Source organism: Choloepus didactylus, chromosome 8 (assembly GCF_015220235.1).
Source record: "Choloepus didactylus isolate mChoDid1 chromosome 8, mChoDid1.pri, whole genome shotgun sequence".
NCBI lineage: Eukaryota > Metazoa > Chordata > Mammalia > Pilosa > Megalonychidae > Choloepus > Choloepus didactylus.
The window spans coordinates 23,896,125-23,920,450 of NC_051314.1; the positions used below are offsets into that span (position 1 = coordinate 23,896,125).

Sequence of the window (24,326 nt, forward strand, 5' to 3'; positions counted from 1 at the left end):
GTGACTGTCCATTTCTAAGAAGATGCAAAATATTTTTGGTAAATTCCTATTTATTTGGATATCAAATAACTAGCAACCCCTCCCCAAAAAAGACCTCTTAAAAAAAGGATGAACGATGCTATTATTCACTTTCAAAAGCAACTTTCAGAGAATGTGAGAGAAATCACACAGATAGATATATGCTGAAGCCCTCATATCTCCCTCCAATGCTATTTATAATGGTGACCCTGAGACAGTAAAATATCCTAAAGTGCCTTTTTAATCAAGGAGTTTCCATTACTCCCAATATAATTTTAGTGTCAGATATTTTAATTACACCAACCTGAAAAATGGAAATTCAAGTATAATATAAACAGGTAGTACATGTTTAACAAAACATTCTATCAGAAAATTATTTTCCGAACTACTAAATTAAACAGGGGTCTGAGAGATTGGGAGGAGCTATGGAGTGTTCAATGAGGCTTGTTTTAAAGGTACGTAGATTGTAAGCTCTTACAGCAGTCACATCTATTCCTGAGTCTTGACTGTTATGTAAAGAGATGTTTATTTGGTACAAAATTTATATTCTCTGTAGCAAGCTTTCAGTTTACTTAAACGACATGGTTGCATGGAACCCACAATGGGGAATGAGATCTTGTTATTTTGTATAGGTTAATATGATACCCCGATGCACCCCAGAGTACTACGGGCAGAAAATAAAAAAGTATTTGCAAGATTCACTTGAAGGACTGGGGAAAAATGTGGAAATATTAAACTTCCTCACCTGGGGAGTTCCTGATATTCCCACAAGCATTGGGGAATCCTAATTTAATAAGTCAAGCCCTTTAGGAAGTGGGTAATTCCCGTGGCCAGCTGCTGACAGACGGTAGCTCAAGTGGGACAGTCGCCAGGGATGGCGGAGCATGAGGATGGAGCGGTTGTCCGGGCTGCTCTCCCGGATGCTGAACCAAGTCCTGTGGCTCTCGGGCCTTTCTGAGCCAGGAGCTGCCCAGCGGCCCCAGATCATGGAAGAGAAAGCACTAGAGGTTTATGATTTGATTCAAACTATCCAATACCCAGAGAAGCCCAATATTTTAGAAGAACTGGAAGTTGTACAGAAAAGTTGGGAGATAAATGAAGAAGAATATCTGGTTATTATCAGGTTCACGCCAACAGTACCTCATTGCTCTTTGGCAACTCTTATTGGGCTGTGCTTAAGAGTAAAACTTCAGCGATGTTTACCATTTAAACATAAGTCAACAAGCAGATAAATGATAAAGATTACGAGTGGCAGCTGCAATGGAGAACCCCAACTTACGGGAAATCGTAGAACAGTGCATCCTTGAACCTGATTAATAGGTATTTTAAGAGACACTGAACTGTAATTGTTTGATATATTTGTTTAAACTCTTTGTAAAATGTAAATGACTCATGTTTAATAACTAGGTGATTTATACCTCAAAGCATTTTTTAAAAGATTATTTTCAAGCAAGATTTAATCACAAGGTAGTATTCAGCGTACAACATTCTCAGGATTTGTAGCACTTAAGTATTCAGACAAAGGAATATTTTCTAGCCATTACGTGTAAGATGAGTTGCTATTTTTCTGATGCCCATTCTGATACAACTATTTTTCATGTCAAATATCTGCTCTGCCCAAAAGTATCCAATTTAAATCATTACTCTGTAAAATATAAATAAAACAGAGATGATTCTTGTAATGATTCACCTGAGAATGTTTTCATTGAACTGGGAATTTCAGTGTGAATGTAGATTCCTAAAAGTATTTCCAAAGCTTTAATTTTGCTGATTTTGATTTCTGAGAATCAAAAGGGACATTTAAGAAGAGATCAGGCGTAGGCCCTGCTTTCCTTCAAAGAGAGTCCTGAAAAAAGAGGAACAGATGAGACACAGACGTGGAGATGGCCATATAACATACTCAAATTTGAAGATCAAGAAGTTCCCCAAAGAAGTTTTGATTAAACCAATCTAAATGTTAAAATAAAAAAAAATAAAAAAAAATAAAAAAAGTCAAGCCCTTGATCTTGGGGCTTGCCCTTAAGAAACTTATTCTTACAAAGGAGAAGCTAAGCCTATTTATAATTGTGCCTAAGAGTCACACTCAGAGAACCTCTTTTGTTGCTCACATGTGGCCTCTTTCTCTCACCCAACTCTGCAAATAAACACACTACCCTCCCCCATGTGGGACATGACTCCCGGGAGTGTAAGTCTCCCTGGTAATGAGGGACAGAACTCCCAGGGATGAGCCTGGCCCTGGCATTGTGGGATTGAGAATGCTGTCTTGACCAAAAGAGGGAAAAGAAATGACACAAAATAAAGTTTCAGTAGAAGAGAGATCTCAAATAGAGTCGAGAAGTCAATCGGGAAGTTATTCTTACATATATAGGTATTCCTTTTTAGTTTCTAGTGATTTGGAATAGCTAGAAGGAAATACCTGAATGTTGAACGGTAATCCAGTAGACTTGATTCTTGATGACAATTGTATAACTATACAGCTTTTATCATGTGACCATGTGATATGAAAACCTGGTGACTGACACTCCCTTTAACCAGTGTATGGGCAGATGAGTATTAAATTATGACAAATACACTCAAATATATAGTGGGTGAATAAAGAGTATGGGAAGGTTTAGGTGTTCTTTTGTTCTTTTTTTTATATATTCTATTTCTTTTCTTTATTTTAGGGTAATAAGAATGCTCAAAAATTGATTGTGGCAATGAATGCACAACTATATGATGATACTGTGTACCACTGATTCCATATTTTGGATGGATTACATGCTGTTTGCGAGTGTATCTCAATAAAACTGCATTTAAAGAAATTCACCTAATATAAATAGATGATAGAACTATATTAATAATCTTTCATCAAATGTAACAAAGGTAACTACTGTTAAAAAAAATAGTACCATTACTTTTAATAAGCGCTATCATCACTAGTAACAAATGTTCCACACCAATGCAAGGTGTTGGTGGTGGGTTGGTGCACAGGAATTCTGTATTTTTATGCATGTTTGTTTTGTAAACTCACAAGTTCCCTAAACAAACAAGCAAACAAAAAGGGGTCTGCACTTCTGGGAAAATGGAGGAATAGGGAGGGAGCGGCAGAATCTATTTCTCTCCCCATGGCAGCAAGTAGCCAGGTAGGAACTGTCTGAATCAACTGTTTTGGGGATCCGGAAACCAGGAGAGTTCAGTACAACAACCAGGTAAGTGCAGGATGAAGAGACTGAGAAACTGAGGTCAAAAACTATGAGTAACTCTGTCCATGGCTCCTGGCACCCATCCGCCACCCTTAAGGGAAGCAGTGACAGGTGGCCCGATCCTTGTTTGGGGAACGGCTACAGACTGAAACAGCGCAGGAGTCCTCCACCAGAAGTACAGAAGGGGACACAGTCTAGTACTGAGCCAGACTTGGGCAGTGAAGTTAAAACATGGGATCCTGCAGTTTCAGCCCATCCCAGTCAGATGCCATCGGGCACCATTGATTGACTGCTTCAGGATGGAACTGGCAGAGAGCCATAACAGCCTGCCTTCATAGGGCTGACAGGAAAAGTTAGCTGAAAAGAGCCATGTGCTGGGCATGCCAGAAAGTGCAGCCTGGTAATGAGGAAGAAAAAAAAGGAGGTGCTTTTGGAGGTGTTCCTAACCCCCTCCCATGGCCCTTAGGATGTGGTCTGCGGCCCCTGAGTGGGTACTTGGCCTTGTTTTGCCTGGGAAATACTGATGAATCAACTGTCAAAGAAGAGCCTTAACACAAACCCAACCAACAACAAAATACTAGACAAGACAGAGAAACTGACCTTCAGAATAAACCCATCAAGATAATCAGATGCCAGATATCAGCAAAAAATCACAAGCCATACTAAAATTTAGGAAGATATGGCCCACTCAAAGGAACAAATTAAAAAGTCAGAGGAGATACAGAATTTGGAAAAACTAATCAAAGATGTTCAAACAAATCTCCTAAGCCAATTCAAGGAGATGGGTAAGAGATAAAGGACAATAAGAAGACACTGGATGAGCACAAAGAAGAATGTGAATGCACACAAAGAAAAATAACATCTTATGGAAATGAAAGACATAATAGATGAAATTTAAAATATACTAGAGACACACAAAGATCTGAAGAGCAGAAGAAAGGATCAGCCAGCTAGAAGACAGAACATCCAGATTCGAACAGACAAAAGAACAGATAGAGAAAAGAATGGAAAAATTTGAGCAAAGTCTCAGGGAAATGACTGACAACACAATGCATGCAAACATATGCCTCATGGGTATTCCAGAAGGAGAAGAGAAGAGAAAGGGATCGGAAAGAATATTTGAGGAAATTATGGCTGAAAATTTCCCAAGCCTTATAAAAGACATAAATATTCAAATCCAAGAAGTCCAATAATGTACTCCAAACAGAATAAATCTGAATAGACCTACTCCAAGAAACATACTAATCAGACTGTCAAATGCCAGAGAAAAAAGAAAATTCTGCAAGCAGCAAGAGAAAAGTGATTTACCACATACAAAGGAAACCAAATGAGACTAAGTGCCAATTTCTCATCAGAAACCACGAAGGCAAGAAGGCAGTGGTACAATATATTTAAGATACTGAAAGAGAAAAACTGCCAACCAAGAATTCTTTATCCGGCAAAACTGTCATTCAAAAATGAAGGAAAGTTTAAATATTTACAGATAAACAGAAGCTAAGAATTCATTAACAAGAGACCTGCCCTAGAAGAAATACTAAAGGGATTTCTGCCTGCTGAAAAGAAAAGACAGAAAACAGAGGCTTGGAGGAGAGTATAGAAATGAAGATTATCAGAAAGGGTAACTAAAAGGATAAAATAGAGAAAAATAGATCTGACAAATAAAAGCCAAAGGATAAAACAGTTTTAGTAAGTACTGCCTTTACAGTAATAACACTGAATGTTAGTAGATTAAACTCCACAATCAAAAGACACAGATTTTGTCTGTGATAGGTTAAAAAAAAAATGACCCACATACATGCTGTTTACAAGAGGCTGATTTTAGACCCCAAAGATACAAATAAGTTGAAAGCAAATGGATGGAGGTTGGAGGAAGATGGCAGATGAGAAGAGACAGGGCAAAAAAAGTCTCCACGAAAAATACTAGATAAAAGACAGAAAGTGCTCCAGAATACTAGTTCCAGTGACGCACCGGCAGGACAAGGTCTGCTAAATCCACAGGGACCATGCACTTGGTGAAACTGAGAGTCTGCGTTCTAAAATGAGTGAGTGAGCCTGCTGAAGAACTGGCAGCCACGCCGCAGTCAGGAGAAACCGGGGGTGGACATTTGGAGACGGATTAGTTTAAAAACCCAAAAACAGTCGTGGATCCAGCAGCGAGAGCCGCACAACCCAGTGTGGTGGGAAGTCCTTCACACAACTCACGTGCACACCTCAGTATCCGGCATGAATGATAGCCTTTCATACACTTGCAGCTAATTGTCCCTGGAGCAGGGAAGGCCGAAGTCCGCGAAAAGGGGGAAATTACCATGCCCCATACAGCCATCTTCTCGGTGGGCTGGGAACACCCCTGCCTGGCGCCGCGGCCCAGAACTGCGCCACACAACCCAGCATGGTGGGAAGTCCTTCCCACAACTAGCACAAACCTCAGTATCTGGTGTGGATGATAGCCTTTCGCACACCCGCAGCTCAATGTCCCAGAGCTAGGAAGGCGGAGGCCGGTGTAAAGGGGGAAATTACCATGCCCAATACAGCCATCTTCTCGGCAGGCTGGGAACACCCCTGCCCAGCACCATGGCCCAGAGCTACGCGGCACAACCCAGCGTGGCGGGAAGTCCTTCCAGCAACTCACACACATGCCTTAGTATCCAGGGTGGACAATAACCTTTCGCACACCCGCAGCTAACTGTCCAAGAGCTAGAAGGTGGAGGTCTGGGAAAAGGGAGAAATTACCACACCCCATACAGCTATCTTTTCAGCAGGCTGGGAATGCCCCTACACGGCCCCGTGGCCCAGAGCTTCCCTTGGGAACTGCATTCACCTGTGACATAGCACAGCCTTCCCTGAACAGAAGCCCTAGGAGGGCACGGCTTGGAAGAGGGACTCACACGAAGTCCCAGGGACCACAGACCAATACCAGGGACTTGTGGGTCCACAGAAGAGACAAACCGTGGTGAGAACAAACTGAAGGTTTGGACTCCTGCAACAGCTTTAATTCTCCAGCAATACCTGGGAGATATGATTATTAAAGCTGCCCTCCCTTCCTAACCACTCAGACATATCCCCCACATTTAGGGCGGGCAGCATCAACTACACATGGAAATTTAGTACACCAATTGGATCCCCACAAGACTCAGACCCCCACTCACCACAAAGACAAAGTTGAGGAGAACTGGCTTGAGTGGAATAGGGGGCTTGCAGACGCCACCTACTAGTTAGTCAGAGAAAGTGTACTCCACCAAGCTGTAGCTCTGACAAATTAACAGAAAATTCTTCAAATAAGCCTACAAATCCTAAAAGATCTTGATCAAGATAAGCAAATGCCAAGAGGCCAAAAACAAAAGAAAGTTTTAAAGCATCTGAAGAAACCAGAAGATATGGATAACCCAAACCCAAACACTCAAATCAAAAGATCAGAGGAGACACAGTACTTGGAGCAATTAATCAAAGAACTAATGACAAACAACAAGATCATGGCACAGGATATAAAGGACATGAAGAAGACCCTAGAAGAGCATAAAGAAGAATTTGCAAGAGTAAATAAAAAAAAAAATAGGTGATCTTATTGAAATAAAAGAAAATGTCATTCAAATTAAAAAGATTCTGGATACTCACAGTACTAAATGAGAGGAAGCTGAGCAGCGAATCAGTGAGCTCTAAGACAGAATGGAAGTGAAAGAATGGGGAAAAAATTTAAAAAATCGAAATGGATCTTAGGGATATGATGAACAACATAAAATACACAAATATAAGAATCATTGGTGTTCCACAAGGGGAAGAGAAGGGTAAAGGTCTAGGAAGAGTATTCAAAGAAATTGTTGGGAAAAACGTTCCGAACCTTCTAAACAACATAAATACACAAATCATAGATGCCCAACAAACCCCAAACAGAATAAATCCAAATAAACCCATTCTGATCAGATTGTCAAATGCTGAAGAGAAGGAGCAAGTTCTGAAAGCAGCAAGAGAGAAGCAATTTACCATTTACAAGGGAAACAGCATAAGACTAAGCAGTGACTACTCAGCAGCCACCATGGAGGCGAGAAGGCAGTGGCATGACATATTTAAAATTCTGAAAGAGAAAAACTTCCAACCAAGAATTTTATCCAGCAAAGCTCTCCTTTAAATTTGAGGGAGAGCTTAAATTTTTCACAGACAAACAAATGCTGAGAGAATTTGCTAACAAGAGACCTGCCCTACTGGAGATACTAAAGGGAGCCCTACTGACAGAGAAACTAAGAAAGAAGAGAGAGATATGGAGAAAGGTTCAGAACTAAAGAGATTCAGTAAGGGTACATTAAAGGACATTAAGAGAGAGAGGGAAAAAATATACCTGACAAACATAAACCAAAGGATAGGATGGCTGATTCAAGAAATGCCTTCACAGTAATAACACTGAATGTAAATGGATTAAACTCCTCAATTAAAAGATATAGATTGGCAGAATGGATTAAAAAATATGAATCATCACTATATTGCATACAAGAGACTCATCTTACACACAGGGACACAAAGAAATTGAAAGTGAAAGGATGGAAAAACATATTTCATGCAAGCTACAGCCAAAAGAAACCAGGAGTAGCAATATTAATCTCAGATAAAATAGACTTTAAATGCAAGGATGTTATGAGAGACAAGGCCACTAAATACTAATAAAAGGGACAATTCAACATGAAGAAATAACCACCATAAATGTTTATGCACCCAATCAAGGTGCCCAAAAATACATGAAACAAACATTGGCAAAACTAAAGGAAGCAACAAGATGTTTCCAAAATAATTGTGGGAAACTTCAATACATCACTCTCTTCTATAGGTAGATCGAACAGAAAGAAGACCAATAAGGAAATTGGAAACCTAAACAATCTGATAAATGAATTTGAATTAACAGACAAATATAGACCATTACATCCCAAAACACCAGGATACACATTCTTCTCTAGTGCTCATATGCTGGAACATAAAACAAGCCTCAATAAATTTAAAAAAAAATTGAAATTACTCACAGCACATTCTCTGATCACAATGGAATACAATTAGAAGTCAATAACCATCAGAGACAGAAAATTCAAAAATACCTGGAGGTTAGACAACACACTCCTAAATAATCAGTGGGTTAAAGAAGAAATAGCAAGAGAAATTGCTAAATATATAGAGACAGATGAAAATGAGAACACAACACATCAAAACTTAGGGGATGCAGCAAAAGCAGTACTGAGGGGGAAATTTATAGCTCTAAATGTACACATTAAAAAGGAAGAAAGAGTTAAAATCGAGGAACTAATAGAGCAACTGAAGAAGATAGAAAATGAACAGCAAACTAATCCTAAACCAAGTAGAAGAAAAGAAATAACAAGGATTAAAGCAGAAATAAATGACATAGAGAAAAAAAAATAGAATAAATAACAGCAAAATTTGGTTCTTTTAAATTAAACAGATGGAAAAAGATATTTCACTCAAGCACTAATCAAAAAAAAAAAAAAAAGCTAGGGTAGCTAAACTAATATCAGAAAAAAATATATATTAAATGCAAAAATGTTATGAGAGACAAAGAAGGACATTATATGTTAATAAAAGGGGCAATTCACCAAGAAGAAATAACAATCATAAATATCTATGCACCTAATCAAAGTGCCCCAAAGTACATGAGACAAACACTGGCAAAATTGAAGGGAGTAATAAACTTCTTTATAATAATACTTGGATACTTAACACATCACTCTCATCAACAGAACACCTAAACAGAAGATCAATAAGGAAACAGAGAACCTAAATAATATAATAAATGAACTAGACCATAATGAAACTGCAACCAAAACAACAGGATACACAGTCTTCTCAAGTCCTCATGGAACATTCTCCAGGACAAACCACACGCTGGGGCACAAAACAGGTCTTAATAAGTTTAAAAAGACTGAAATTACATGAAGCACTTTCTGTGATCATAATGGAATGAAGCTAGAAATCACTAACAGCTGGAGAACTGGAAAATTCACAAATACATTAAAGGTAAACAACACTCTTAGAAAATCAGTGGGTCAAAGAAGAAACTTCAAGGTAAGTCAGTAAATAAGACAAATAAAGACGACAACATAGCATATCAAAACTTACGGGATACTGTGAAAGCAGTGCTGAGAGGAAAATTTATAACCCTAAACACCCACATTAAAAAGGAAAAATAGAGCTAAAAATCAAAGACCTAACTGAAAACTTGGAGAAACTAGAGAAAGAACAGCAAACTAATTCCAAAGCAAGCAGAAGGAAAGAAATAACAAAGTTTGGAGCAGAAATAAATGAAATTGATAACAAAAAAACAACAGACAGGATCAATAAAACCAAGAGTTGGTTCTTTGAGATCAATAAAATTGACAGACACTTAGAAGATGCAAATAAATAAAATTGGAAATGAGAGGGGAATCATTATCAATGACCCCATAGTAATTAAAAAGATCGTAAGAGGATACTATGAACAACTGTATGCCAACAAATTAGACATCTTAGATGAAATGAACAATTACCTAGAAACACACAACCTATACTGACTCAAGAAGAAATACACCTCCACAAAACAATCCCAAGTAAAGAGATTAAATCAGTCATCAAAAACCTCTCAACAAAGAAAAGCTCAGGACCAAATGGCTTCATAGGTGAATTCTACCAATCATTCCAGGAAGAATTAATACCATTCCTACTCAAACTCTTCCAAAAAATTGAAGAGGAGGAAACACTACCTATGAAGCCAACATCACACTAATACCAAAGCCCAATAAAGATACTATAAGAAAATTACATATCAACTTCTCTGATGAATATAGATGCAAAAGTCCTCAACAAAAACATAAATCAAATCCAACAGCACATTGAAAGAACTATACACCATGATTAAATGGGTTTTATTCCAGGTAAGCAAGGGTGGTTCAAGACAAGAAAATCAATGTAATACACTACATTAACAAATCAAAAGGGATAAAACACATGGTCATCTCAACTGATGCAGAGAAGGCATCTGACAAACTCCAGCATCTCTTCTTGATAAAAAACACTTTGAAAGTGTTTTGTAGGAATCGAAGGAAATTTCCCCAGTGATGATAAGGAACATAGATGAAAAACCAACAGCTAACATCATATTCAATGGAAAGAAACTGAATGCATTCCCTCTAACATCAGGAACAAGACAAGGATGCCAACTTTCACCAGTGTTAATCAACATTGTACTAGAAGTCCTAGTTAGGGCAATTAGGCAAGAAAAAGAAAGAAAAGGTATCCAAATCGGAAATGAATAAGCAAAACTTTCAATATTTGCAGAAAACATGATCCTATATTTAAAAAGTCCTGAAAAATCTGCAACAAAGCTACTGGAGCTAATAAACAAATTCAGGAAAGTAGCAGGATACAAGAGCAACATGCAAAAATCAGTAGTGTTTCTACACACTAGTAATGAGCTATCCAAGGAGGAAACCAAGAAAAAAATTCCACTCACTATAACAACTAAAAGAATCAAATATCTAGCAATAAACTTAACTGAGGACATAAAGGACCTATATTCAGAAAACTACAAAAACATTGCTAAAAGAAATCAAAGAAGACCTAAATAAATGGAAGGACAATGCATGTTCATGGACTGGAAGGCTACATGTCATTAAGATGTCAATTCTACCCAAAGTGATCTACAGATTCAATGCAATACCAACCAAAATTCCAGCAGCCTATTTAGCAGAACTGGAAAAGCTAATTATCAAATTTATTTAGAAGGGAAAGGGGCCTCAAATAACCTAAAACATCTTGAAAAAGAAGAACAAAGATGGAGAGCTGAGGCTTACTGACTTTAAAGCATACTCTGGCGCTACAGTGGTCAAAACAACATGGTACTGGCATAAAGACAGACATAATGATCGATGGAATCAAACTGAGATTTCAGAAATAGACCCTCACGTCTACAGTCAATTGATTTTTGACAAGGCTGCCAAGGCCACTCAACTGGGACTGAAGAGTCTCTTCAATAAATGGTCTGGGAGAATTGGATATCCATATCCGAAAGAATGAAAGAGGACCTAATCTCACGCCTTATACAAAAATTAATTCAAAAATGGATCAAAGACGTAAATATAAGAGCCAGTACCATAAAACTACTAGAAGAAAATGTAGGGAAGCATCTTCAAGATCCAGTAATAGGCGGTGGTTCCTTACACCTCACAACCAAAACACAAGCAACCAAAGGAAAAAGAGATAAATGGGATTCCTCAAAACTGAATACTTCTGTGCTTCAAAGGGCTTTGCCAAAGGAGTGAAAGCGCTGCCAACTCAATGGGAAAAAATATTTGAAAATCACATGTGTGATAAGGGTTTGATATCAAGAATATAAAGAAATCCTAAAACTCAATAAAAAAGACAAAGAACCCAATTAAAAAATGGGAAAAGGACACGAAAGACATTTCTCCAAAGAGGAAATACAAATGTCTAAAAAGCACGTGAACAGATGCCCAACTTCACTAGTTATGAGGGAAATGCAAATCAAAACCACAATGAGATATCATTTTACACCTACTAGAACGTCTACTGTTAAATAAATAGGAAACTACAAGTGTTGGAGAGGATGTGGAGAAACAGGAACACTCATTCACTGCTGGTGGGAATATAAAGTGGTACAGTGCTGTGGAAGACAGTTTGGCAGTTCCTCAGGAAGCTAAGTATAGAACTGTCATATGATCTGGCAATCCCGCTACTAGGTATACACCCAGAAGAGCTGAAAGCAGGGAAGCGAACAGACATTTGCACACCAATATTCATAGCAGCATTATTCACAAATGGAAAGAACCCAAGTGTCTTTCAACTGATGAATGGATAAACAAAATGTGGTATGTACCTAGAATGGAGTATTATTCAGCAGTAAGAAGGAATGAAGTCCTGAAGCAAGTGACAACATGGATGGAAACTTGTGACATTATGTTGAGTGAAATAAGTCGGACACAAAAAAACAAATATTATTTGATTATATGACTATAAATATATTATTACTGTAAGTAATTATAATAAGTAAACTCACAGAGATAAAATCAAGAATATAGGTTACCAGGAGACAGAATGAGGCTAGAGAAAGGGGAGCAAATGCTTAATGTGTGCAGAATTTTTAACTAGGTTGAATTTAAATGTTTGGAAATGGATGGAGGTGATGGTAGCACATTATGATGAGTGTAATTAATAGCACTGAATTATGCATGCGATTGTGGTTGAAAGGGGAAATTTAGAGTCATGTATGTCACTAGAAGGAAAGCTAGAAGATAAAACATGGAACTGTGTAACACAGTGAACCCTGTGGTGGACAATGATTGTGATTAATAGTACAAATTTAGAAATGTTCTTTCAGGAGCCAGAACAAATGTATGTCACTATTATAAGAAGTTAATAACAGAGTGGTATATTGGAAAAAATGTACCTATTGTGAACTACGGATTATAGTTAGCAACACTTTAATACACTTTCATCAACAGTAACAAATGTATGACACCAATGTAAGGGGTCAATAATGGGGGGGATAAGGTAGATGGAATGTTTGGGGGTTTGTTTGTTTTTAGAGTAATGAAAATTTTCTAAAATTGTGGTGATAAATGCACAACTATATAACATGATACTATGAGCCACTGATAATATACTTTGGATGGATTGTATGCTGTGTGAATATATCAATAAAACAACAAAAAAGACCAAAAAAGAAAACCAACAGGGGTTTGTTATCCCGAATACCACCCCCCACAAAAAAAGTTTCTTACTGTTGTATTCATGATTCCTGTGCCATGTGTTCGAATTGAATTAGCAATGTGCCGATATTAAATAGTATTCAAATGTTTGTTATTGCTTGTTCTTTCAATAAAAATCTGCAATGAAACAAATTTATACTCAATAACACACAATCCACAGCAAACACTGGTCAGATAATTATCCGAAGAAAAAATTTTAATATCCATTTCATTAAGATAATTTAACTGAAATGACATTCAAGAAGATAATGTAAAGCAAGGAAATAAGCAGGATAATCTCTAAATAATTGTTTTTATTTTACTTTTTTTATCTTACTAATTTTCACACTTGAAAATCAATTCTTTGCCCCTTATCCTTCCCATTATATATACATACCCACATTAGAAAAAAAATCTCTAAAAACTTACTCACCTGATTGTTGAGATTATAGAGGTATCGAGACACAAAATATATGAATGTTTCTCATAATTTCCAAAACATCCAGACCCTACAACACATCCATATAAATTCTACTATTATTAAAGAATAATAATGACACTTGCATCAATGTAGTAACTTATGATTATGTTAAGTTTCCTAATATTATTAAATTATTTAAAGAAAGAACACTATACAAAAGGTACGACCAAATAAAAAAAGACTTCTGACCTGGACAATAAAGACTATATCCTTGGTGAAACGTGACTGCTTGTTTACTCATCTCTGTTGTGCCGGCAGGAACAGTTAAGTTTGAATATTCAAAGATCCATGACCCACAATCATTTTCCCCACCATCCTAAGATATCTGCTTGTTTTCTCAAGGATTTTTTTCTCCATTTTTTTTAAAAAAAGTAAACTAATGGCCATATTCTAAAAGGTAGGTGGGGGATGCTAGAGAATAATTTACAAAATTTTTCTACTAATTTTCAGCCACAATGCAAGGTTCTTTATATGTAATTCTCAAAAACTGAGGTGTTATTTTTCTAAATTTCACAGGGGAAGAAACTGAAGCTAAGAGAGTTCTCCAAGGTCAAACAGCTAGTAAGAGGGAGAACTTAGGGATTTTAGAAAGACTAATTCCAAATCCTTATGCTTCTTCTGATTATACCAGACTACCTTTAATGTATCAATTATTTATTAAGAATTCTTCATTCTTCAGATATTACTTTAACTCCTCATGGCATCACAGAAATTGTTCCATAGATTTTCAAACTAACTCAAAGAAAAAACCACCCTTCCTCTTTGATTATGTTTTCATGATAGCTTTTGTCATGTTCTATTCTAAAAATCTGCTTACTCATTTTTTAATCCCATTAGGCTGTAAGTACATTAGCTGCAACTGTTATTTAATCTTTGTGTCCCTACACCTAGTATACATTAGTTTCCTCAATAAATATTTGTTGTATTAATAAATGAATGAAAGATATACAAACTCATCCTGGAAATGGTCTCTACATGTAGGAGAATGAAGGAAAAATTATGATCCTTAAATTCTGGAAGTAAGTGTTTTTTTGGTAAGTATATGAGACGGTCTGGATTCTCTTAGCAAGAATTGCATGCAATTAACTGGTAACATAAAACTATTATATTCATGAAATGCGATCACATTGTAAATTAGCTCACTGAATTAGCAAAGCTAAGTGCTTCTTTGCATTCCTAATTTCTAAAACAAACATTTACAATCATATAACCCTAATCATTTTTCTAAAATATCAAAGCTTTCATACCATACTCAGGTCTGAAATCCTTAACTGAAATTCACAACTGTTGACTTTGTGGAACATTTTACAATTCTGCAAAGTCACCTCACTATCTCCCTATGTTTCTAAAAAGTTATATCTAAGTCTATGTGTATTTCAAATGTTCAACAGGCTGATTATAAAGAAGGCTATGATAAATTATTTCATTAAAAAACTAGCAACCACCTAATTTTTTGGTCTTGTCAAGTATGAAGTTTTAAATAGCAGGTATTTTCTTAAAATGAATACATGCTAAATAAAGTTAGAAAACAAGGTTTCCTAAAGAAATGCTGTTCCTGATGCTGCAGTAAGACTGTGCTAGAAACATTTTATACTGTACCTGTTCCAAAGTCTGACTAGGAAGATGTGCCTCTGTCATAACCAATCCATAACGCTGGGTAGCTAAATTTCTCATTTCACTATAAGTGGCCCAGTCATGAAGAGCAACTGTTGTTAGATTGTAGAAAGTTTTGTCTAGGTAGTGAGTTACATATGCTACAATAAAAAAATAAAAAAGAATTTGACTCATTAAACAGTAGAAAAGGAAGATAAATGTAACTAAAAAGGAAAATAAATAAAGTTGTCTTGAACATTAAATTTCTTCCTTAAAATATGGTGCTAACACTGCCCTTCCCCCTACATGGGACCTGACTCCAGGGGTGGTAAATCTCCCTGGCAACGAAGGAGATGACTCCCAGGGATGAATACGGACGCGGCATCGTGGGATTGAGAACATCTTCTTGACCAAAAGGGGATACAAAATGAAACGAAATAAAAGCTTCAGTGGCTGAGAGATTTCAAATGGAGTCGAGAGGGTCACTCCTGGTGGGCATTCTTACGCGCTATACAGATAACACTTTTTAGGATTAATGTATTGGAATAGCTAGAAGTAAATACCTGAAACTATCAACTTCATCCCAGTAGCCCTGACTCTTGAAGACGATTGTATAACAATGTAGATTACAAGCGGTGACAGTGTGATTGTGAAAACCTTGTGGATCGCACTCCCTTTATCCAATGTATGGATGGATGAGTAGAAAAATGGGGACAGAAACTAAACGAAAAATAAGGTGGGATGGGGGGGATGATTTGGGTGTTCTTTTACTTTAATTTTTTATTCTTACTTTTATTCTTTCTCATGTAAGGAAAATGTTCAAAAATAGATCAGGGTGATGAATGCACAACTATATGATGGTACTGTGAACAGCTGACTGTACACCATGGATGACTGTACGGTATGTGAATATATCTCAATAAAGTTGAATTTTAAAAAAATATATATGGTACTAACAAAATAAAATAGAAACAAAAATCAATTAAAGAATATATAAACTAACACAAAAGAAGATATCCTCAAAGTTCTGTTTTGTTTAATTTTTTAATAATTAGGGCAAAAAGACACAAATATGACTCTAGAAGCAAAGCAGAACACTCACCTCGAATGTCAATGAAACGATTGAAAACCGAATTGGGTTCAGAGAGAAAAAAAGAGCCAGATCTTTCATGCCAACTTTGAAAGGATTTCGGTCATCCAGCTTTAAATGAGTATGCACAGAAGTCGCAGATCTTTCTCTATTTCTTGCACAACTTGTCCAGCAGATGCTATTCCATGAAAGAATTGATACCATAAACTTAGTTTTTTGAAAATGATATTCCAATTGTATTAACTCCCTGGGTGTATATGTTTTTATCTTTACAGTTTTATAGTAAGTGCAACTGATGAAAAAAAATATTAAACTTTTCTTTAAGAATCTAAATACCACCACTGAAAAATCATATTTTATTGAGAATGTGAAAATTGCTTTGTTCTCCATTTAAACCAGTGATTTTTTTTTGGATCAGGGAGCAGTTAATCTAAGCCTTTATTTTCATATCATACTTTAAATTAACTACCATTGAAAAGAAAATCAAAAGCTAATGACTGCTGCTTCATTAATAAGGAACATCAATATGCCATATTAATACATAAACTACAAAAAAGGCATACATTCAAGGGAACCAACCACAAAGAAGAAAGGCCCTGAGAACTGCAATAGAGGAAAGAAAAAAAAAAATCTTTCTTGTAATAATCATTAAAAATCACAAACATCATTGAACTAAAGATAACAAAATAAATCATCTTTCCTGATCTACCATGGAGGTATAAGAACAGACTAGACATGTATAATCTTTTCTAAATTGAAATATTTAATATAAGAAATCACATAAAATTGTTCATAATTTTATCAAATCCATGTAGCTTTAAATTCTGAAATTTACTCATTTTTAACTCTTCCCTCCAAATAAAAATACGTCTAAATGGAAATGTAAGGATCTCAGTGTTTATAATATACACTTCATGAAAACAGGGAGGGCATTTAAATTATTTTTGTTCCATAAGTAAGTCTTTTAAATATACGATTTCCTGCCAATAATTAGCAGTTCTTTAAATGAAATTCATCAAAATATTAATAACTAAATTACCTTAACTATTTTACCATTAGAAGCACACAGCATTGAAACTCACTTTGCATTTGAAATCTTCTAGGTAATTTCAAAATTCCTAGTCTGGTTTCCTACATAAAAATTCGGAATTACAAACAATCCTAGCATAATAGTGATAGTGTAACTAAAAATAGTTCCTTTGTTCTACCAAGTGATTCATAAATAATAATTCCAATTCAATGAAAGCTTGCTCTGATCCAAAAAGTTTTCCAAACCCTGGATTACAAATACTTTTAAGTTTTTCAATCTCAAATATGAGATTTACCCCCTCATTTAAAATTTCCATAATTTCCTTGTCATAGCAATCGAGAAGTATTTCATAGGATTCTAAATGCCTTGCATGCATCATAGCAGGTACGCAGTCACGTAAAGCACTGAACATGTACTAAAAAGAAAATTAAAATGTCCATGAATTTAGAAAAACTAGATCTCTAGTCTAAACATCACAAAGGCTAATTACTTGTCTTGAAAGCAACACCTGAAGGATAATTTGTTTTTCCACAAGACTATCTTACTTTCCCAAATAAGAGTTGATTTTATTCTCTAAGGTATACAAACACTTTAACTAAATATACCAAAAAAAAAAAAAACATTAATTTATTCTTTCCTATCTTGAGCATTCAATTGTACTTATTTCCATAAAGAAATGAGAAGATGTGACTATCGTACTTTGCTGAAGAGTAAACGTCAGGTTATTGTGACACAAACTAAAATCTAGTGAAATAGGAATAATTAGGAATGAGGGGATGAATTAAATATAAGATATTAAAATTAAGTTCAATTAGTATTAATATTAAATGTAACAGTATATAAATGCTGAATATGGATGCATTATATAAAACAGTTATTAACAGTCAAATTTTTAAATGACTCATTAAGGCAAATGATCTGTTGTATTTTAAAACTAATTAGAATGGTTTGTACAGTGACTAAAAAAAATGACAGGTTTAGTCTTTATATAATCCTTTACTTACATGTAATCTGGCTGCATCAACAGCATTTTCATAAACATCATCTAAATAAATTGGGAAGATAGCTCGATGCCAGTATAAAAAACAACAGTCACATTGTGTCTGGATGCTACAATGTAAAAGCAGTAATTAGAGTTAACAAAATGGAAGTATCTCAAACACTAACAAAAGGAATGGTGGGCATTTTATATATATAAGAGTAAGACCTCTATCTTCATCATTTTTGCATTCCCTACATCCCTTAAAGTAAAACTTAGTACAGAAAAGTCAAAAATTAATATATTTCAAGTTCAATGAAGGTAACAAAAAAAACTGCAATAACTGACATTGTCAGAATCTGCATGCATGCTTTAGTTTTAAAAAATAGTTGAAGGAGGCTCGTCCTAAAAAAAAAAACAAAACAAAAAGATAGTTGAAAATTAATACCTTTTAAACATGGAGGATTAAAAATAAAAACTATTTTCAATATTATTTGCTATGACTACAGACTTACCGTACTGGCATCACATGTCTTTTTAACCTATCTCAAAGTGTGCAAAAGCCAAACCTTTCTAAAAATTATGACAAAGAAGAAAAAAGTCACACATAAAGCCTTCTATAATCTCTGCCAAGTGATTATTTCACACCTTAGGGGTCAAAGAAATGATCTCTAAACATCTTATAATGAAAGTAAATAGAAGATTCAAACATGGCAAGTTAAATGTCACTAAATATAAAAAAGTCAGCTTCTCAGAGCGGTAACAAAAACATTATGAATATAAGCATTAAATGGAAATTCAGCTAGGAATCAAAATTCAATGACACATTTTCACTTCTAGAAACTTAATGCCTACTCAATGATCAGAAAACAGCAAAGCTACAGGAAGCTACAAAATTGAGGCTTCCAAATACTAATTCAGAGCCCGGAGCCCATACCCCAACCAAGATGGCAGAGTGAGACACTCCAGGGCTCCTTCCCCTAACACAAGCTTTGAACAACCAAAAAGAACTGGCAGAAACATCCTTCTCAAAGTTCTGGAAAATAGTTAAAAGGTTGCAGTAAGTGGGTAAATGGTGCATCAAGAAAAAGGCAACTTAAAAACAGCAGGAAAACCTCATGGTGCCCTTGCTGGCTGCTCCCATAGCTGCACCAACTTGGCTCGGAGCCAGCCCCCTAGTTCCAGAAGAAGTAGAATAACCATTGTGCACATACTAGGGTGCAAGTACATCCGGGCCAACCTGTCAAGGAACAACCTTAAAGACCAAACCAGGAAGAATATCACAGGGTTGCTTCCCAGAACTGACCCTGTGCCTAGAGGCGGCTCACAGAATGCTGTAGCTCTCCTACAGAATGCTGCAGAACAGTCAAACAGCAGCTGCCTGGGGACAAGTAGTACAAGCTGTACAATGAAGCACCCAGAACTGTGAAAAAACAGTATTTACTAGGAGAATGAGAACATTCTTATCTGTGGAAAAAGGGGAATTGCTAGGGTCACATGTGTATGCCCAGGACAAGACATATGCACAGAAAATGCCATTTTTGCCACAGAACATTATCTAAACTCATTATGTAGACAGCAAACCTCTGAAGGAGAGCACTTACATGGCCAATCTGCAAAGACTGGGATGGGTATTTTCTTTTTCCTTTCCTTTTTTATTTTAATTAGTTCCTGCCATTGAAGGAAATACATGTCATATCACTAGCTGGTTACAAGCTTATGAAACAGACACTGCTGAGTCTAAATTCCAGAAATTACATATTAAAATATCAAAATGATCAGGTTGCAACAAAAGATTCTTATACATACAAATAAACAGGAATGCTCTGCCCATGCAAAGAAGACAATTAAAGCATTAGAAAGTATCAAAGAACAGAACCAGACCTGGGACAAACCAAACAAGACATTTTTAAAAATGGTCATAAATATGCTCAAAAAGCTGAAGGAAAACATGGAAAACAACTAAAGGAAATCAGATAATCAAGATGACCAAAGAACATACCAATAAAGAGATAGAAATCATGAAAAGGAACTAAACAGAACTGTGGACCACAATAACAGAAGTCAAAAATTCCCTAGAGGGCTTCAACAGCAGATTGGAACTAGCAGAAGAAAGAATCAGGCAACCAAAATCACTCAGTCTGATGGGCAGAAAGAAAAAAAGAAGAAAAGTGAACAGAGCCTGAAGACCCTCTTGGACACCATCAAATGTACCAATATACACACTGTGGGACTCCCAGAGTGAGAAGAAAGGGCCAGTGAGAATATCTGAAGAAACAAAGGCTGAAAATTTCCCAAATCTAAAGGAAGACATGCATACACACATCCAAGAAGCACAACAAACCCAAAACACAATAAACCCAAATAGATGCATATCAAGATACATTACAATCAAACTGTAAAGGGAGAATCCTGAAAGTTGCAAGAGAGAAGCAATGTGTCAAACACAAGGGAGGCCCAATAAGATTAAGTGTTAATTTCTCATCAGATACCCTGGAGGCAAGAAGATAGTGGGATGACATATTTAAAGTCCTGAAAGGAGAAAAACTGCCAACCAACAATTCTATATCAGGCAAAAATGCCCTTCAAAATGAGGGAGAGAGTGATGTCATCAACATGGCAATGTAAACAGCTACTGAAAACTTCTCTCCAGAGATTCAATGAAAAAGAGGACAGTTCTGAATTGTTTGAAACTCTGGAGAAGGATATAGACTGGAGAAAGAACCTGCAAATGCCAAATTGAAGAAAGAGAAGAAATATTGAGTAGGAATTTTCCGTCCCAGATGAGCCAGTCCTCTCGCCTCCCCTTCACTTGGTCTCCATGTGGGAAAGGTATGGAAAACAGCACACCAGAATCCTCACACCAGAGACACAGATTTTAAAATTTCACAGCAGTGAAAAATACCCTCACTCTTTGAAGATCTGGTGGACAGGGGAGGACATTTCAAGGCCCAGATCAGTGAGGCACAAAGAGACAGAAAATGTGGACAGAGACTGTTTCCAGCCCTGGGTCTGAAAGCCCTATCGCCACTCTTGAGGAAAGGAGCAGCTGGCGGCCCTTTCGTTGCCTTGGAGACAGCTGGAGTGCTGGGTCGGCTGAAGGAGTACTTTGCCACAGGTTGAGTACCACATCAAGCCAGATTTTGGCTGGCAAAGTGAGGGCATAGGAATCCTGAAGTTTCACCTGGATGGGTCAGACACAGCCTGTACTCTAAGGCAAAGCAGCCTCTGAGGATGATTGATCAGTTATTGAACAGCGCCATCTGCTGGACAGTCCAGAAAGTACAAGGGAAGAACATACTTTTTAAAAGCTGCTTCAGACCCTTTCTCAGGAGCATAGGAGATGGTCTACATGCCCTGTACAGAAACCGAGCCCTGCTTTGGCAAAGAAACAGGGAAGACCCAATTGTTAAAGCAGGGCCCCAAAACAAACCAAGGTCTTGCTAACCAGTGGAAAATAGAGCACCACAGGAAACGAGCAGATTTGTATTGCCACACAGTGAACCTGTGGGGATGCCCAGTGCCTACCTCCCAACCCTGTGGCAGGCCACGGTGAGCACCTGATTTTGGGGGGAATACTAGGGGACAGAGCCAATCTGACAATTGGTCAGGAATAGAAACAAAGAAAAGATAGAGATCAAAGTCAACCAATAAGAAAACCTTAGGCAAAAGAGAGAAAGCAACCTCCAGAATAAACCAATCAAGAAAACCAGATGCCTAGACAGCAAAAAATCATGAGCCACATCAGAAAATGAGAAGATATGGTCCAGTCAAAGGAAGAAACTAACATCTCAACTGAGTTTCAGGAGTTGAAATGACTATAGATGTTCAAAAAATCTTTTAAATCATATCAGTGAGGTGAGAGAGAATGTGACAAAAGAGATGATGGATATAATGAAGACACTGGATGATCATCTGGAAGAATTCGTAAGTTTGAAGAAACAAATGGCAGAACTTATGGGAATGAAAGGCACAACAGAAGAGATGAAAAACACAATGGAGACATACAACAGCAGACTTGGAGAGGCAGAAAAAAGGATCAGTGAGCTACAGGACAGGACATCTGAAATCCTGAACACAAAGGAACAGATAGGGAAAAGAATGGAAAAATATAAACAGTCTCAGGGAACTGAATGACAACATGAAGTGCACGAATATACGTGTTATAGATGTCCCAGAAGGAGAAGAGAAGGAAAAAGCAGAAGAAAGAATAATAGAGGAAATAATCAATGAAAATTTCCCAACTCATATGAAAGACATAAAATTACAGGTCCAAGAAGTACAGCATACCCCGAACAGAATTGATCCAAACAGACCTACTCCAAGCCACTTACTAGATTATCAAATGTCAAAGACAGAGAATTCTGAAAACAGCAAGAGAAAAGCAATCCATCACATACAAGGGAACTTCAACAAGACTAAGTGTGGATTTCTCAGTAGAAACCATGGAGGCAAGAAGGCAGTAGTATGATATATTCAAGATCCTGAAAGAGAAAGACTGCCAATCAAGAATTCTATACCCAGCAAAACTATCCTTCAAAAAATGAGGGAGAATTTAAAATATTTACAGATAAACAGACACTGAGAGTTCATGAACAGGAGACCAACCCTACAAGAAATACTAAAGGCAGTGCTACTGACAGATAGGAAAAGACAGGAGAGGCATGGAGATGAGTGTAGAAATGAAGAGACCAGGAGGTAGAAAGAGAGTAAAGATAGGCATTTGATGCTGAACAGTACAGAATGTTCAACAGGATTGATTGTATAGATCCAACAAAAGGATAGCACAATATTGGGTGATGGTAGCACAATATCGTAAGTACACTGAACAAAAATGACTATGTGGAATGACTATGGTTTGTTAATTTTCTTGCGGTATGGTTGGATTATGTTGGAGGCAATGTAGTTATTTTAGGTTATTTGTTTTTCTTATTCCTTTGTTTCATTTTGTTTGAATTTTTTTTAATTTTTTGATAAATAAAGTTTAAAAAAAAATGACTGTGAGTACAGTTGAACAAGGAAGGTTAGGGGCATGTAGGACACCAGAAGGAAACACAGAAGATAAGGACTGGGGCGGTATAACTTAGTAAAACCTAGAGTGATCAATGATTGTGATTAAATGTACAAATATAAGAATGTTTTTACATGAGGGAGAACAAATGAATGACAACTTTGCAAGGTGTTAAAAATGGGATGGTACTGGGGAAAAAATACAATCATTGAAAACTAGAGTCTATAGCTAACTGTAACACTGTAATATGCTTCCATTAATTGTAACAAAGGCAATATACCAAAGCTAAATATCTGTAAGAGGGGGATATAAGGGAGGGGTATGGGATTCTTGGCATTTGTATTCTTATCTTTTTTATTGTATTTTTATTTGATTTTTTCTTTTGTTGCTTTTTAGTTGTCATTTTTTTTCTTTTTTTCTCTTTTCTTTTTTTTTTCACTTCTTCCTCTTTCTTTGTGGAAGAAATGGAAATGTCTTCATATAGATAGTAGTGTGAATGCGTAACTATGTGATTACACAGAGAACCAACTTAGGATGGAATGTATGGTGTGTGAATAAAACCGTCAAAAAAAAAAAAAAAACAAAAAACAGAGGGCTACAAGTGCTGGATAAAGTGTGGATAAAGGGACGTACCTAATTACCATTGGTGGGGAAGTAGAATGGTGCAGTCCATCTGGAGGGCAATGTGGTAGTTTCAAGGGAAGCTAACATGGGGTTGCCATACAGTCCTGCAACCCTGTTATTGGATATATACTTGGAAGAACTGAAAAGTGGGACATGAATGGATATCTACACAGTGGGGTTTATGGTGGCAGTATTCACAATTTGCAATGGATGGAGGTGGCCTAAGGGTACATCAAATGATGAATGGAATGGCGAACTGTGGTATATACACACAATGGAATATTGGCTGCTACAGGAAAGAATGAAGTTGTGAGTGAATGGACACTGAGGACAGTATGTTGAGTGAAATAAACCAGATATGAAAAGGAAAACATTATAATGCCTCACTAATATGGACTAACTATAATGTGCAGTCTCTGAGAACTGAATCTGATCCTTAGGTTATCAGTGGAAGGCTTATCATAAAGGTTCCTAGATCATAAGCTCTTATAGCAATTACATCTATTCCTGAGTTGTAATGGCTATTTCTAAATTCAGAGATGCTGAGCTCTTTGTATATAACCTGGTCAGTCCCTGGAACTCTG

At 36.6% G+C, this 24,326-nt stretch overlaps 2 protein-coding genes across 2 annotated transcripts in view; one reads left to right on the forward strand and one right to left on the reverse strand.

The window, feature by feature from the left end:
* Positions 1 to 24,326, reverse strand: part of WASHC4 (WASH complex subunit 4) — a 143,127-nt gene that overhangs the window by 25,381 nt on the left and 93,420 nt on the right. The window contains 10 exon segments of the mRNA XM_037847856.1: positions 12,968 to 13,072; positions 13,368 to 13,403; positions 13,405 to 13,443; positions 15,015 to 15,169; positions 16,111 to 16,137; positions 16,140 to 16,232; positions 16,235 to 16,255; positions 16,258 to 16,276; positions 17,424 to 17,543; positions 18,133 to 18,238. Coding sequence (XP_037703784.1) covers positions 12,968 to 13,072; positions 13,368 to 13,403; positions 13,405 to 13,443; positions 15,015 to 15,169; positions 16,111 to 16,137; positions 16,140 to 16,232; positions 16,235 to 16,255; positions 16,258 to 16,276; positions 17,424 to 17,543; positions 18,133 to 18,238 — 721 coding nt within the window.
* LOC119543163 (cytosolic iron-sulfur assembly component 2A-like) lies at positions 825 to 1,335 on the forward strand. Its single transcript, XM_037847855.1, is given in 3 exon segments — positions 825 to 1,233; positions 1,236 to 1,261; positions 1,264 to 1,335. Coding segments are annotated over 3 exon segments (429 nt in total). The 5' UTR covers positions 825 to 902.